Raw genomic sequence first — 13,379 nt, forward strand, 5'->3', positions numbered from 1 at the left:
ACTTGGGGCATCAGATATCGATAGGGTATTTGGTGCCCAGGAGAAGACTATAAATTAATCACAAACGGCGTTAATAAAATTATGAGTTTCAAGCGAAAAGTATATTTTGGTATGATCACACGTTGGGTAGGTTACAATACACAACCACAGCATAGCAACTGAAAGTGTTTCTTCAGAAGGTTGATACCACTAGTCTCATCTGTTTCCAATATGGGTACCTGTTTTCCTTCCGTTGGTAACAACATCCACACGCTCAGGATGACATCATCTTCACCATTCACTGAATGGCATTCAGTTACATCACTGCTGGAGGATGCACTGTTTTGTGCAGTTGTGCAATTTAACTAATTTTTTTCTTAGTAGCCTACATAACAAAAGACAGTGATCGCCGGGTGGCACACGCATAAAAAAATTCAACCAGCCCACATTCAATAATTCAACCGGCACACCGGGAAAATTTTCAAATTCCCGGTGGGCTAGTCTGCCCCATTGACGCTGGCCCAGTCGCCGAGCTTGACAGAGTGAAGTGTTCGATTGTTGAAGTGTTGTCGGTGAATTAGGTTCCACTGGGTCCACAATAGGCGCCGCTGAATAGAGAGCAGTCCTTGAAATGCGTTGCTCATGCGCACTTCCCTGGAGTCGAACCAACGCCGCTTGATCTTGTAGTTTCTTCGTTTGTAAAGTCAGACGCTTGATCAGCTGAGCTATCGGGCAAACCTCTTGCTGCTGTAGTTTGTCAGACTTTGTGTGCGCAAGAAAATGGACCAAACGCCCAAGCATTTATACAAATTGATGTCAGATTTACATTTCGCATATACTGTATCAAAACGTGATACAATGTAAAGAAATGTCATGTTTCGTAAAAAGAGGAAATAATATCTGGCATGAGCACTTAGCAACAAAATGTTTTGACAAATTGGGACTTTTGCTTTAAAATCTTGACTTGGTTGGTGAATTTAGTTAATTATTTATGTAATTAAGTCAATTATTTATGTAACTTTTAGACCAATTAATAGACCTTTTCCGCAGCCAACCAATGAAACGTGACGTGGAAAACAACCACTTCACGAACTGAAGTCGTAGTAGGGAAGTACAGTTTTTGAACATTTTGGTTGTTATTTTGATCGAACAATCGCTCATTTTAGTCGTACATTTTGTACAAAAAGTGCTTTTTTGACTATTGCAATTAAGTTATCTATTTTCAGAAACAATGAAAATTTACTAAAGGGCCGTAGCCCATGGGACGGGCCAAACTATCGCCTGCACAGCGCTACTGCACACTAGCCTACTGCACGGGGCCACTGAACGAAAAAACCTCGCATTAATAAATCTTATTTTAAAATATTTCAGTTAACAACTATAGTAAGTAGCCTAAACTTATTACTAGCCTACTTCATTTAGAATCTACACTTATAATCTTTTCGTGCAGCATTTTCCTTTAGGCGTTAATGTCCTACCTTGGCCTATATGCTTATAGGGTCACTCCAGATTTCCATCCACCTAATGCTTGTGTTTGGTTTGACTTTTTTTGCCTTATGGACTAATCTATGGACACAGAATCAAACAGCATTTGTATTTTTTGCAATTATTACTTTCTGTCGAAATAGGAACAGTCACATTACAAGTTTGCAGCACACACGCTTTCGTTTTGAATTGGACTAAACCGCATGATTGATTGAATCTTTATCCTCGGACTGGAAAAGCTTCTTGCAGAACTTAATCCTGGCAGTTTCGCATAGCCTACTTGTAGAGGGTTATAGGCAAATTGTTCGTAAACAGTTGTTCGTAAAGAGTTGCTGGTGAAATGAAATCCGTAAAACAATTCTTCGTAAAGCATGTCTTCATATACATCAAATCTCAACTGCATGCACGAAGAAATGCTTTTGGAAGAATTGTTTTACAAAGAATTAATTTTACGAAGAATTGTTTACGAAGAATTGTTTTACGAAGAACTGTTTACGAAGAAAACGTCGGACACCCTTGTAGAGGCTTTGAATCACTGACGCAGGCCCGGTTACCGAGGTTGACACAGCGAAGTTTCCCAGTGTTGAAGTCTTGTTGCCGTGGAATTATTCCATCCATTAGATGCCGCTGAATGGAGAGCAGTCCTTTACGTGCGTTTGCTCAAGCGCACACCCCGAGAGTCGAACAAGCGCCGCTTGATCTTGAAGCTTCTTCGTTCTGGAAGTCACGGGTTAACCAACTGAGCTATTGGGGCGTATACATGTGGAAAGACCCAATACTACGCTTTTTGGTTAGGCTACTAAGTTATAATTTTATTAAATTATTAGCCTACTAACTCTTGTCTAAATGTTTACTAAACTTTTCAACACTATAAAACTCTAATTAACTACAAAGAATTTATAGTATGTAGCAGCTGCATAGTTGAATGGTGAAAAGGTTTGCGTGACTTTCGGAAAGGACGTCGGTTCGACACCGCTCCAAAGTTTGCAGCTGTGTCCCGGCAGAGACACTTAATGGCGTGCTAAAATAAGAGTAGCATCTGACTGAAAGATCAGGCTATTCAGTAGGCTATAACTTTTCACTGCTAACAGTATGGCTGTGAAGGCCAGGGCCTACGAGAGGGGGGTACGGAGGGTACGGCGTACCCTTGAGGGCCCAGACCTGTGGTTGTTGGGGGGCCCGAAATTGTGATTTTATAGTTTATGCGAAAAAATGTTTGGTTAAAACCATCCTAAACGACTAAATTCAAGCATAAATGTTGCTACTAGTTAGTCCTTGGGGGGCCTGTAATGTAGCAAATAAGCCCAGAAAGAAATTAGGTGTCCAAAGTGGTGACTTAATACCTTACGTGCAAACATGTTCTGTTAAAAGCACCCTAAATTAAATCACAAAAGTTGGTTATTCTCCTGTCCTGGGGGGGAGGGGCATAGTGTAGCAAAAGCAGGGTTGAGAAAAACCCGGGATTTTTTTTTTAAATCCCAAACCGCTAGTTTTTTTTTAATGCCCGGGTGTTTTTGGGCTTTTTTGTGTTTTATAAAAACTATTTGAAAAAGGAGGCAAACTTGGTTTTGAATCTTTATCCTCGTACTGACAAAGCCTTGATAGGCTATTCCTGGTTGTTTCGCATACTTGTAGAGGCTCTTGAAGCAAGGCCGGTTACAAAGATTGGCAGAGTGAAATTTCCGATTGTTGAAGTCTTGTTACGTGGGAATTATTACATCCATTAATTGCCACTGAATGGAGAGCAGTCCTTAGAATGCGTTGCTCAAGCGCACACCACGAAAGTTGAACCAGCACCGCTTGATCTTGAAGCTTCTTCGTTCACGAAGTCACGCGCTAACCAACTGAGCTATCGGGGCGACTTAAACCTTACATTATGTCATTATTCAGATGCATGGGGTAGAATTTAATCTAGGGTAGGCCAATGCCATTCTCTGTTGTTACAAACTTGTATTTTATGATGCTCAGTCTTATCTGGCCCCCATAAACATTGGCTCGTAAAAACACGAGAAATATACGTGTATTACACGAGTTTCCTCAGAATTTCATGTGTTTTTCACGTGTTTTTCACGACCAATGTTTATGGGGGCAGCAGTGCAGGGTAGGCCGGTACCCGGTCATTTGGTCGACAGGATGTTAGGTCGACAGAACGACTCATTTTAGGGTTAGTTAACTAACCCTAACCCAAATGTCCTGTCGACCAAATGTCTTGTTGACCAAACGACCGGCTACGGGGTAGGCCTATATCATATGAGGGAAATGACATACCGTATTTATCCTCTTTCATATTCAGTATTATTGTGCATAGCCTATTAAAATTAAAGAATAGTTTTATTGCAGGTTGATACTATTATTGCGCACAAATGTCCAATTCTGCAGTAAAATGTTGCATGGTGTGTAATACGCCTAAGCAAACATCACACGTTTTGCCCAAGACAAAGGGGGCCCGGAGTGAGAGGGGGCCCCGGAATGACTCTTCGTACCCCTAGTGAACATTTCTCTCAGAGGCCCTGGTGAAGGCTATATACGCACTCAGATTTATATGTTGTCGAAATGGGACCCAAACAACGTGATTAGGCTAGCCTATTATACTAGACAACCGTGTCAACTGTAGGCTACTGGGTAGCTTATATGAAACTGAGTAGGCTAAACAAACAAATTATTGAAATCCTTCTGTGGTGGAAAAAAAATTAAAACGTAGTTTCGGTTTCAAATCTACAGTAAAGTAGGCCTAATCACCAAATTTCTACGAAATCGAGTTTTAGTTGATGAGTTCGGGAAAATATGTAGTATATCCCCATACGTCTATAGGCGTAGCCAGGGGAGGGGGGGGGCGAAAGGGGCCATGGCCCCCCCAAATTTTCCAAGTTTGGATTCCGAAGTTGAGCGCTTTGTTGAAAATGTAATAAAATTTGCAGAAATTTATAACGTTTTCCAAGACATCTGGCTATTAACACCCCCAGGACTTGTTTTAGACACACAGAAAGGCACCAATAAATTTTGCAAATCGTAAATCGCGCAAACTTTACGCGATTTATGTTTCTTTGAACTAATTTGTGGAAGCAATTCCAGAATGGCTTACTCTCTTGGTTTTTGTGTAGTTTTTGAGTTTTTGTGTAGCTGAGTTTTTGGTGTTCTCTAATTTTAGCCGCAGTTTTTGCCCGTTCGTGTGTAAGAGCTACCTTTAATAAGTTAATGGCTGTTTATCTGCTAATAAACTTCATACAAATCTTACCCTAAAAGTTTTTCCAGAAAGCGCTATAATCCATTATTTGAGTGCAATTTTGCAAAAATTTTCCGGGGGAGCATGCCCCCGGACCCTTCTAGAATACGCGTGCCTTCGGCATGCTCTAACCCCCACCACTTTCATTGCTTCCCTTGCTCAACCCACTAACATATTCCACTGCACATCAAGTGGCGATGGCTTAAATCAAATACTTGTTCTCTTCAATTCATCAAATATTTGGTCCCCCCCAAATTTTTTTTCTGGCTGCGCCACTGTACGTCTTCATCAACATGTAAACCCGTTTGGTCACAGCGGAAAACCATAATATCTTCGTGGGAAAGTTGTAACATAAAATTCCCCGATCCTTTCGTCTGTAGGCTATGCGATGACATCGAAATAATATTCTTCTGAAAACGTCTTTTTTCAAGAATTGTATTTCAGCAAAAAAGAGCCACAGGCTGTCGAAGAAGGAGGGGATTTATCGATTCATATACCGCAATATTAGATCCTTTTATGCACGTCTTAAACCATTATGGTTTTGCCACCTTTTCCTTTTGTTGGTTTGTTACTGTATTTCTTTTTCACGATATCATTTCTTTTGCATTCTGACAAAGAAAAATAAAATTGAATTGAATTTTCACACCAACACACTATCTGCAATTCTTTCAAGCGTCATATAGCTTCTGCGCAGTTACGAAAACCCATTAATAAGTGTTTTATCATGGTATTACTTGGCCTGTTTTTCTTATAAAAGTAACCTGAATAATATATAACAATCAGCCTCTGCCTTTCGCACACTACTTTGAAAAAACCAAACTCATGTCTCTGCCTTTCGCACACTACTTTGAAAAAACCAAACTCATGTATAATGCACGACTTACTAGACACTCTTCCAATGATTGTTATTTTGTCCCACGTTACGCCTCATCCCGACTCCAGCGCAGCATTAAATATGCCGGAGTGAAAGTCTGGAACTCCTTACCAACGAGCTTGCGTAAATTGTCATTTTATTCTTTTAAAAAACAACACAAATACTCACTCATCGCCAAATATTAGCACGATTAATTTTGTATTACCTTTATGCTACCGATAGACTACTAAATATATTTCTCTATGACCATCTTCTAACACCTTGTCTCAATTTTCGTTATTGAATTATTCTTATCGCAATTTTAGAACTTCTATTAGAATCTGGGGTATCTGCTTGACTCGAAGACCCATGGTCTCTTCGCAGATTCCCGTTGCTGGAAATTCCTTTTTTATTGCTGTATTTATTGTATTATATTTACCTACAACGAAATAAAATCAATCAATCAATCAATCAATCAATCAATCAATCAATCAATCAGTTTTTTTTTTTGTTACGTTAATTCCACGTTTTTTTGAAGATTTTATTAACTGCTAAACAAGTTATTAAGTATTCACAAGCACTTTGCTGCTTGCTAATGAAGTAACAGGCGTGATTGTTGTCCACATCAAGCTTAATTGCACAGAGCTGCGGAAAAGGTCTATTGACTTTACTCAAAGTTCATCTTTTTTGCCATAAGAATATCCTAATGGGGCACTTAGTGGATGGTATCCCTCTAAATAATTTACAGACAACAACAAAAAGAAACTTCACTCTGTCAATCTCGATAACCGGCCCTGCGTCAGTGCCTCAAAACCTCAATAAGTATGCAAAACTACCAGAATTAGGCTTAGTCAGTCTCTATATTACTATATTATTACTGTAATATAGAGACTGTGGTCAGTCCGAGGATAAAGATTTAAATCAGCCAACGCACTTGGCAACATGGATTCTTTTTTTTCTGATGTCCTCTGACTCAGTGTTGCCAGGTTTCATTTGTCAATTTCATTGCATCAAAAATACTTTCGAAATGCTTATTTTGCCAATAGTTTAACATTTTTATCAAATTAAGTATTGATTTAATAAAATTTTGAACACAGTTTGTGAATGCAATAGGTGTTTTATGACACATTCAATTGATAGTACAGTGAATTGCACAAGATTGCAAAGTCAATTAAATCGAATTCTGGCAGCTGACTGGCTCCTCCTGTGGCTGCATTGCTGCAACACAGAGTATAGATTCTTGATTGCATAGATTCTTGATTTCAGGCCAGTCAGATTTCAACTTAAATCTTAATCCAAATCCAGATTACAGGCATTGTATAATCCAAATCTGATGGTATACGGAATTGGTGAGTTTAAAAGTAAGGAACTCACAGTAGCTACCTTGTAGACAGCCAGGGGAGAGATCACACCCATTAAAACACAGAAAAGTAGGTAAATTTAATCAGCGTGTATTTGCAAGGTCGGATTATTGTAGACCTACACATCATTGAGTTTTGTTGAAATCGCCTCCCTTAAGGATACTTGCTTTGTCGAGCAGCCACAAACTCAGGCTAATTACAAACTTTCTGCTTCATACGAACAACCTAAATTAGAAGAAAAAGCAAGCAAGCAAACCAAGAAAATGAAATATCTTCTGACAGGTGTCAAAACTTACTCTACTTCTACTTTTACATTTTGCAATTTTAGTGAGAAAAAAATTTTTGTGCAGGCAGTTGTCAGGTTACCTCATAGATATCGTTTGATTCAGTTAATTTTTTTCGTCGCTATAGTATATTTGCTAGTATAGACGCCTGATCAGTTAAAGCGCAGACTTTATACCATACTTTTATCCTTTTAACCAATATTTTCGTATTGTAGATGTGTTCCTGGTTAGGCTTATGATGGTACTATTCTAGGTGCTGGTTTAGCATCAGCCACCTTGGTCAGTGACGTCATGAAAAAGTGTGACGTCATGCAAAAAAACACAACTACTTTTAGGAAGGGTGCAAAAACGCGGAATAGAAGTAAAAGCGAAATGGCTATTGATTTTTAAATATTTGTAGTGAATAGTGCCTCCAGCTTTCTCATTTCTGCTTATAGTTCCTGCAGCTTTCTCATTTCTGCTTAGATTGTTGGAAAGCAGTAGCATGATGCTTCATCTACCCGAATGAATTAATTGCCAAGGCGATTCGATCATTGTTCATCATAAGCCGCCCCTTGTTTGCTGTGATCGGTGAATAGTGCCTCCACTAAATATGCTGTAGCTTTCTCATTTCTGCTCGGATTTTAACAATTCTCCTATCGTTGGAAAGCATGATGCCTCATCTACCCGAATGGATTAATTGCCAGTCTAAAGTAGGCATCGCATTTAGGTAGCACTAACTTAAACTTTACTATTTTGTACCAATTCTTAGCAATTCAATTTTTACAATAAAAATACCAAACCAACACAAATTAAAAGAGTATGTCTTGGTTTATTAACCTAACAACTTTCACGTTTATATGTTAGCTACACAACGAGAAATCGTTGTTCAAACGTAACCGCTTGACGAAGCTTTTTACCAAAACAATGCAAACACAAAGCGATCAATTTCGAGTGTTCATTATAAGCCGCCCACAGTTTGCTGTGATCAGTGAATAGTGCCTCCACCAAATATGCTGTAGCTTTCTCATTTCTGCTCGAATTTTAACAATTTTTCTATCGTTGGAAATCATGATGCCTCATCTACCCGAATCGATTAATTGCCAGGCTAAATTATGCATTGCATTTATGTAGCGCTAACTTAAACTTTACTATTTTGTACCAATTCTTAGCAATTTAAATATTATAACAAATTACAGATTTCCCCAAGAAAACTTTTTTCATTGTGAAAATTGCCAGGGAAAACGAGCCCTTGTTTCAAAATTGCAGTCAAATTTTGTTTTCCCGGGTAATTTTCACAATGAAAAAAACATTTTTGGGGAAATTTGTAATTTGTTATTGTGACATCATATACTGTTTTTTTTTTTTTTCGTTGAGACTTTTCGGTCATTTGTCCGAAATGACTTGAAAAAATTCGGTCATTTTTTATTTATTTCGGTCATTTTTTCTGATGAATATACTTCCTTTCAAGTAGCTGATACAAAAAAAATTGCACTTCCTGACTAGCTACAAGCATTAAGTTTTGCTGAGAAACGTTGTCGTGTTTAATCTGAGAAAAGTTAGAACGGACAAACGTTTCTTCAACGTTCATCAGCAAAACTCAACCTTGCAACACCCAGTCGCAGAAATCTTTTATTGCACACTAACACACGTTCAAAAATAACGCAAAACAAAAATACAGTACAACGGAAAGGAATAAAAACAAGTAAGAATGACCAAATGAAAAACCACGTTACGCTCTAATGGTTCGCAATTACTTTAGTGAATTAACTCCTCAACAATTTCACCGCTCACGTTGTAGCGTGCTGGCTTCGCGTTACGGTAGGAACTTTGACATAGGACAGTTTTCCTTGCGAATCAACTGATTTCAGTCATGCGACTCAGCACGTGATATTCTGATAATCACGTGATAATCTACTCAAAAGATTTTTGACACAAAGAAAGTTAAGTGAATGAATCGCCACAAGCAGCGTGGCCTAATGGGTTAAGGTTAGGGCAAGGGAATAGTCATTTCGATCGCGTGGGTTCGATTCTCACCCTCTGCTAATTGTCTTTTTTCTTCTGCAACTGAACTGAGTGCAAGAAGGACCTTAATGACTGTAGGCCTAATCAATTGAGTTTATAAGGAAAATTGTCCTGCCTTTCTTAACCAATATGGGTTTGCACGTACGTACGCACGCACAATAGCTGGTTCGCACGAAAAACTGTCCTATGTTAAAGTGCCTACCTCGCGTTACTGTGCCAGTGCGTGTATGCCACGTCATAATTGAATGTTTTGTATGATGCAGCATTTAACCTCGAACGCATAAGTTTACTGGTATCTGCAGTTGAACAACACAAGCAATTTCTTGTTGGAGTTCGCAACCGAGAAAGCAAACTGTATCCACATTGAACGGTTGCATTCTCTGCATTAAAAGTCAGCAAAGCATTAGCAATAGCTGCCAAACTTGGCCAATCTATGCCACGCTTCGTAGCTATTGTTAAAGCTTTCCGCCAGTTGTCACCTGGTTTGCAATCAATAATGTTAACAATTCAAGCATAGACAGTGTGTATTGTGATTTATCGGGTGCTTTGATTGTTTTCTAATCCTTTGTGATTATAAGTGGCAAAGTACTTTATTCACCAGACCGCTTGCATAAAATTTTTTTGGAACTTCATGGCAGACAAATGCGGCTGACGGAAGTGGGAGACCTAGCGGACAAATGTCGGTTTTTGTAGGTTAATCGCTGCCATGTTTGCGATGGCCGCCTTCAGTGTCGAGGCCTGAGTTGGAAGCTGTTTTAATTCGTAGTCAGGTTAAGAAATTACGAAATCGTTTTACTGAAAAATATCATCTCTTTTTTCAATTTTGACAGGGTTTCAGGCTTCACTTGCTTCCATTGAGGATACGCACCCTGACCTGACCTGAGGCTACTCAATACTTACCGAAAACGAAAAAATTCAAGCTACACTAAATTGAAGTAATTTCCCACCTGCTCATTAAAAAGTTATAAACAGTTATATTTTTGTAGGGCTTTTTGCGTCAACTCAATGTAGTACGACGTTGCAAAAACCATCACACAAAATCACTATCTATCGATGTGGTGTCAAACATTTCACAGAGGTTATCACCAGCTCCAAAGTTAACAACATTATGCAATATGCTGGGATAATTTCCCGACTGACAGATCAATTTTTTCCACGACTCAAAGGAAAGATTTGAAAACACAGTGGCATTTCTAGAAAGTTGAGGTCTTTGAGTGTGTTATTTTCATGTTTGCGTTTATCACAAGCAATGAGACATTGGATCAACATACAAAGGGATACTTCGCTGTTTATCGAGGTCTGGTCAATAACATTTCGAAAGGGGGTCCACCAGCTCAAAAATTGATAATATATGCAACATGCTGAGAAAATGTCCTGATTGACAAAACAGACCGATCAATCTCTACCAAGCGGTTTGACCTTTCCAAGGCAACACAACATTGCGTCACACTTGAAAGCACCACGTCAGTCACGCTTGGGAAATGTTACTTCTGTATTTACATTACAACATACAATAAGACATTGGATTAACGTTCAAACACTAAGTCTACGTCTTGTATTTCTGATTGACAAAAAATTGTAGAGTGGCACAAGAAGCTTCTTTGCAATCACTGAAATCGATTTGCGTACGTACATATTTTTTCTGACATTTTGAGCGAATTGACTATATATTTTTTCGGACATTTTGACCGAATTGACTATATTTTTTTCGGACATTTTGCTAAAAAATCAGTCAATGACCGATAAATGACCGAAAAAAAAACCCAACATCATTCAAATATTGCATTAATAGATTTTTGATATAAGGTTGCATTGTGCAAAAAGGACAAAAGTTTCATAAAAAATATTATACTATCATGAAGTATATGCAAGAAACTTTCAAGGACAGAAATTTTTTTTGGGATATCTCGTTACCCACATGACAATTTGAGGGTTGGCATTTGGTCCTCCAATTTTTTTTAAATGCCCCATAACTCCTTAGCTAATTCTTGTAGACTAAAATTGAGACCATTTTTGAATTCTGCATCATGAAAAATGGTGGAATAGACACTTCGACCAACTTTTTACCTCAAATATAAACCTAAAATCAAGAAATATTGGGAACATCAACAGCACCACCTAGTGACAGCCACAAAATTTCAAAACGCGATATCTCAAAAACCGCTTGTCCAATTTTCAAAATTTTTTTTTGCCCAAGTTCAAATTTTGAAAACAACAAAATATATCAAAACCAACACCTTTTGAGACCTAGTGGTTACATTTCTTTCTAAAATTTGTTGAATTATAATGGAATGCCTCAACTGTATTTTAGTGTTGACTATGCAGGCCTCGAAATTCGTTTTTGTTGACGGCGGACAAACGTGTCCGGTCTGAGCAGCTATCTCGGCGGACAAATTAAGCCTCACGGCGGACACACCAGTTTTGACATCGATCGTCATGCTTTATCACTTTATCTTGATATTTCTTTGCCATTTGAGAACTATAACTATGGTTTAGAAGGCTTTAAATTTCAGCGAAGTCACTCTGAAAGGCTTTCATCAGACCAACGACTTGCGCTTGAAGATTAAAAGCGCCGAGTAGCTGCTTAATATGCCGCATAACTGATTAACTTCCACCGAACGAGGTCGTATGGGTTCTTGCGTCACAATCTGGGGTGTTTTTTTTTCGGTTATTTATCGGTCATTGACCGAGTTTTTAGCAAAATGTCCGAAAAAAATATAGTCAATTCGGTTAAATGTCCGAAAACATATATAGTCAATTCGGTCAAAATGTCCGAATAAAATATAGTCAGTTCGGTTAAAATGTCCGAAAACATATATAGTCAATTCGGACAAAATGTCCGAAAAAAATATAGTCAATTCGGTTAAAATGTCCGAAAAAATACATAGTCAATTCGGTTAAAATGTCCGAAAACATATATAGTCAGTCAATTCGGTCAAAATGTCCGAAAAAAATATAGTCAATTCGGTTAAAATGTCCGAAAAAATACATAGTCAATTCGGTCAAAATGTTCGAAAAAAATATAGTCATAATCAATGTCTGCGGCCGGGTGTTGTTGGTTGAGTTTCGCTGATGAACGTTGAAGAAACGTTTGTCTGTTCTAACTTTTTTCAGATAAAACACGACAACGTTTCTCAGCGAAACTTAATGTTGTAGCTAGTCAGGAAGTGCAAATTTTGGTTTGTATCAGCTACTTGAAAGGAAATATTTTCATCAGAAAAAATGACCGAAATAAATAAAAAATGGCCGAGTTTTTTCAAGTCATTTCGGACAAATGATCGAAAAGTCTCAGCTAAAAAAAAACCCAGGACTCACAATGCTCTGGGCAGAAGTCGGAAAACTTCTACACTAATGCTACTATTTTCTGCTGTGCAAAGCATCACTAGGCTTTTTTAAGGTTTATTCTTGCGTGTCATGTGAGCGAAAGTGGATTTTCCCTGGGCTTTTTCTTGCTGTAATACCAAAACTTAACAAATCTTGCTGTAATAGCCTACTCGTATTTCTAATTTTGTAACAAACCTTTCTTTATCAATATTACTCGGAGATCAAAGCCAGACACTGCGCGTGATTAGTGTAGAAGTACCCGTACTCCTATCGATTCTTTGCGAAGAATTCACCTAATATTACGATGATTCAATGTCATCAATCGTTGAAACAACGTAAAGATCAAAAGTTTTCTGACTTGAATGAAAGCTAAGGCATACAGTATTCACATTTTCTAAATGCGTGCTAGAATGTGCGGGAGATTGTATTCTTGCAACGATTGTTCGTGCTATGCAATGACGATTTGTATTGGTTCTTGTGTTATTTTTCGGCGGACAAATATGACCGATCTAGATGGTACTTCCCGCGGACATCACATGCTGTGACAGCGGACATGTCCGCCGTGAATTTCGAGGCCTGCTATGTTGGATAGTTTCACGACACTTTGAGGCTTTATCTGTATTCAAGTAACATTTCAAATAGCCTGAGAGTAGTATGTTTATTGTTTAAGTAATGAATAATTCACATGTTAATTTTAACTCACATTTAAAAATCCAACTGCTTGAATTTTCAGGTAGATTGATTAGGCTTATGAAATAGTTTAGGATGCCCATGACATCACACACTGGGGGGATACATAGACCATCTTCACAATCAGGTGATACCTTCTATAGCAAGTGACTTTTATAATTTTTAAATACATTTAT

The 13,379-nt window shown here is 38.2% G+C and overlaps 1 protein-coding gene across 1 annotated transcript in view; it reads left to right on the forward strand.

Annotated features, from left to right (window-relative positions):
- Nucleotides 1-13,245: 13,245 nt before the first annotated feature.
- The window catches only part of LOC145769111 (intersectin-1-like), a 33,946-nt gene continuing 33,812 nt past the window's right edge, over nucleotides 13,246-13,379 (forward strand). The window contains exon 1 of the mRNA XM_082580704.1: nucleotides 13,246-13,330. Within this exon, the coding sequence (XP_082436830.1) occupies nucleotides 13,279-13,330 (52 nt within the window). The 5' untranslated portion in view covers nucleotides 13,246-13,278. The remainder of the gene's footprint in view (nucleotides 13,331-13,379) is intronic.

The sequence above is a fragment of the Aplidium turbinatum genome, chromosome 4 (genome assembly GCF_918807975.1).
Source record: "Aplidium turbinatum chromosome 4, kaAplTurb1.1, whole genome shotgun sequence".
NCBI lineage: Eukaryota > Metazoa > Chordata > Ascidiacea > Aplousobranchia > Polyclinidae > Aplidium > Aplidium turbinatum.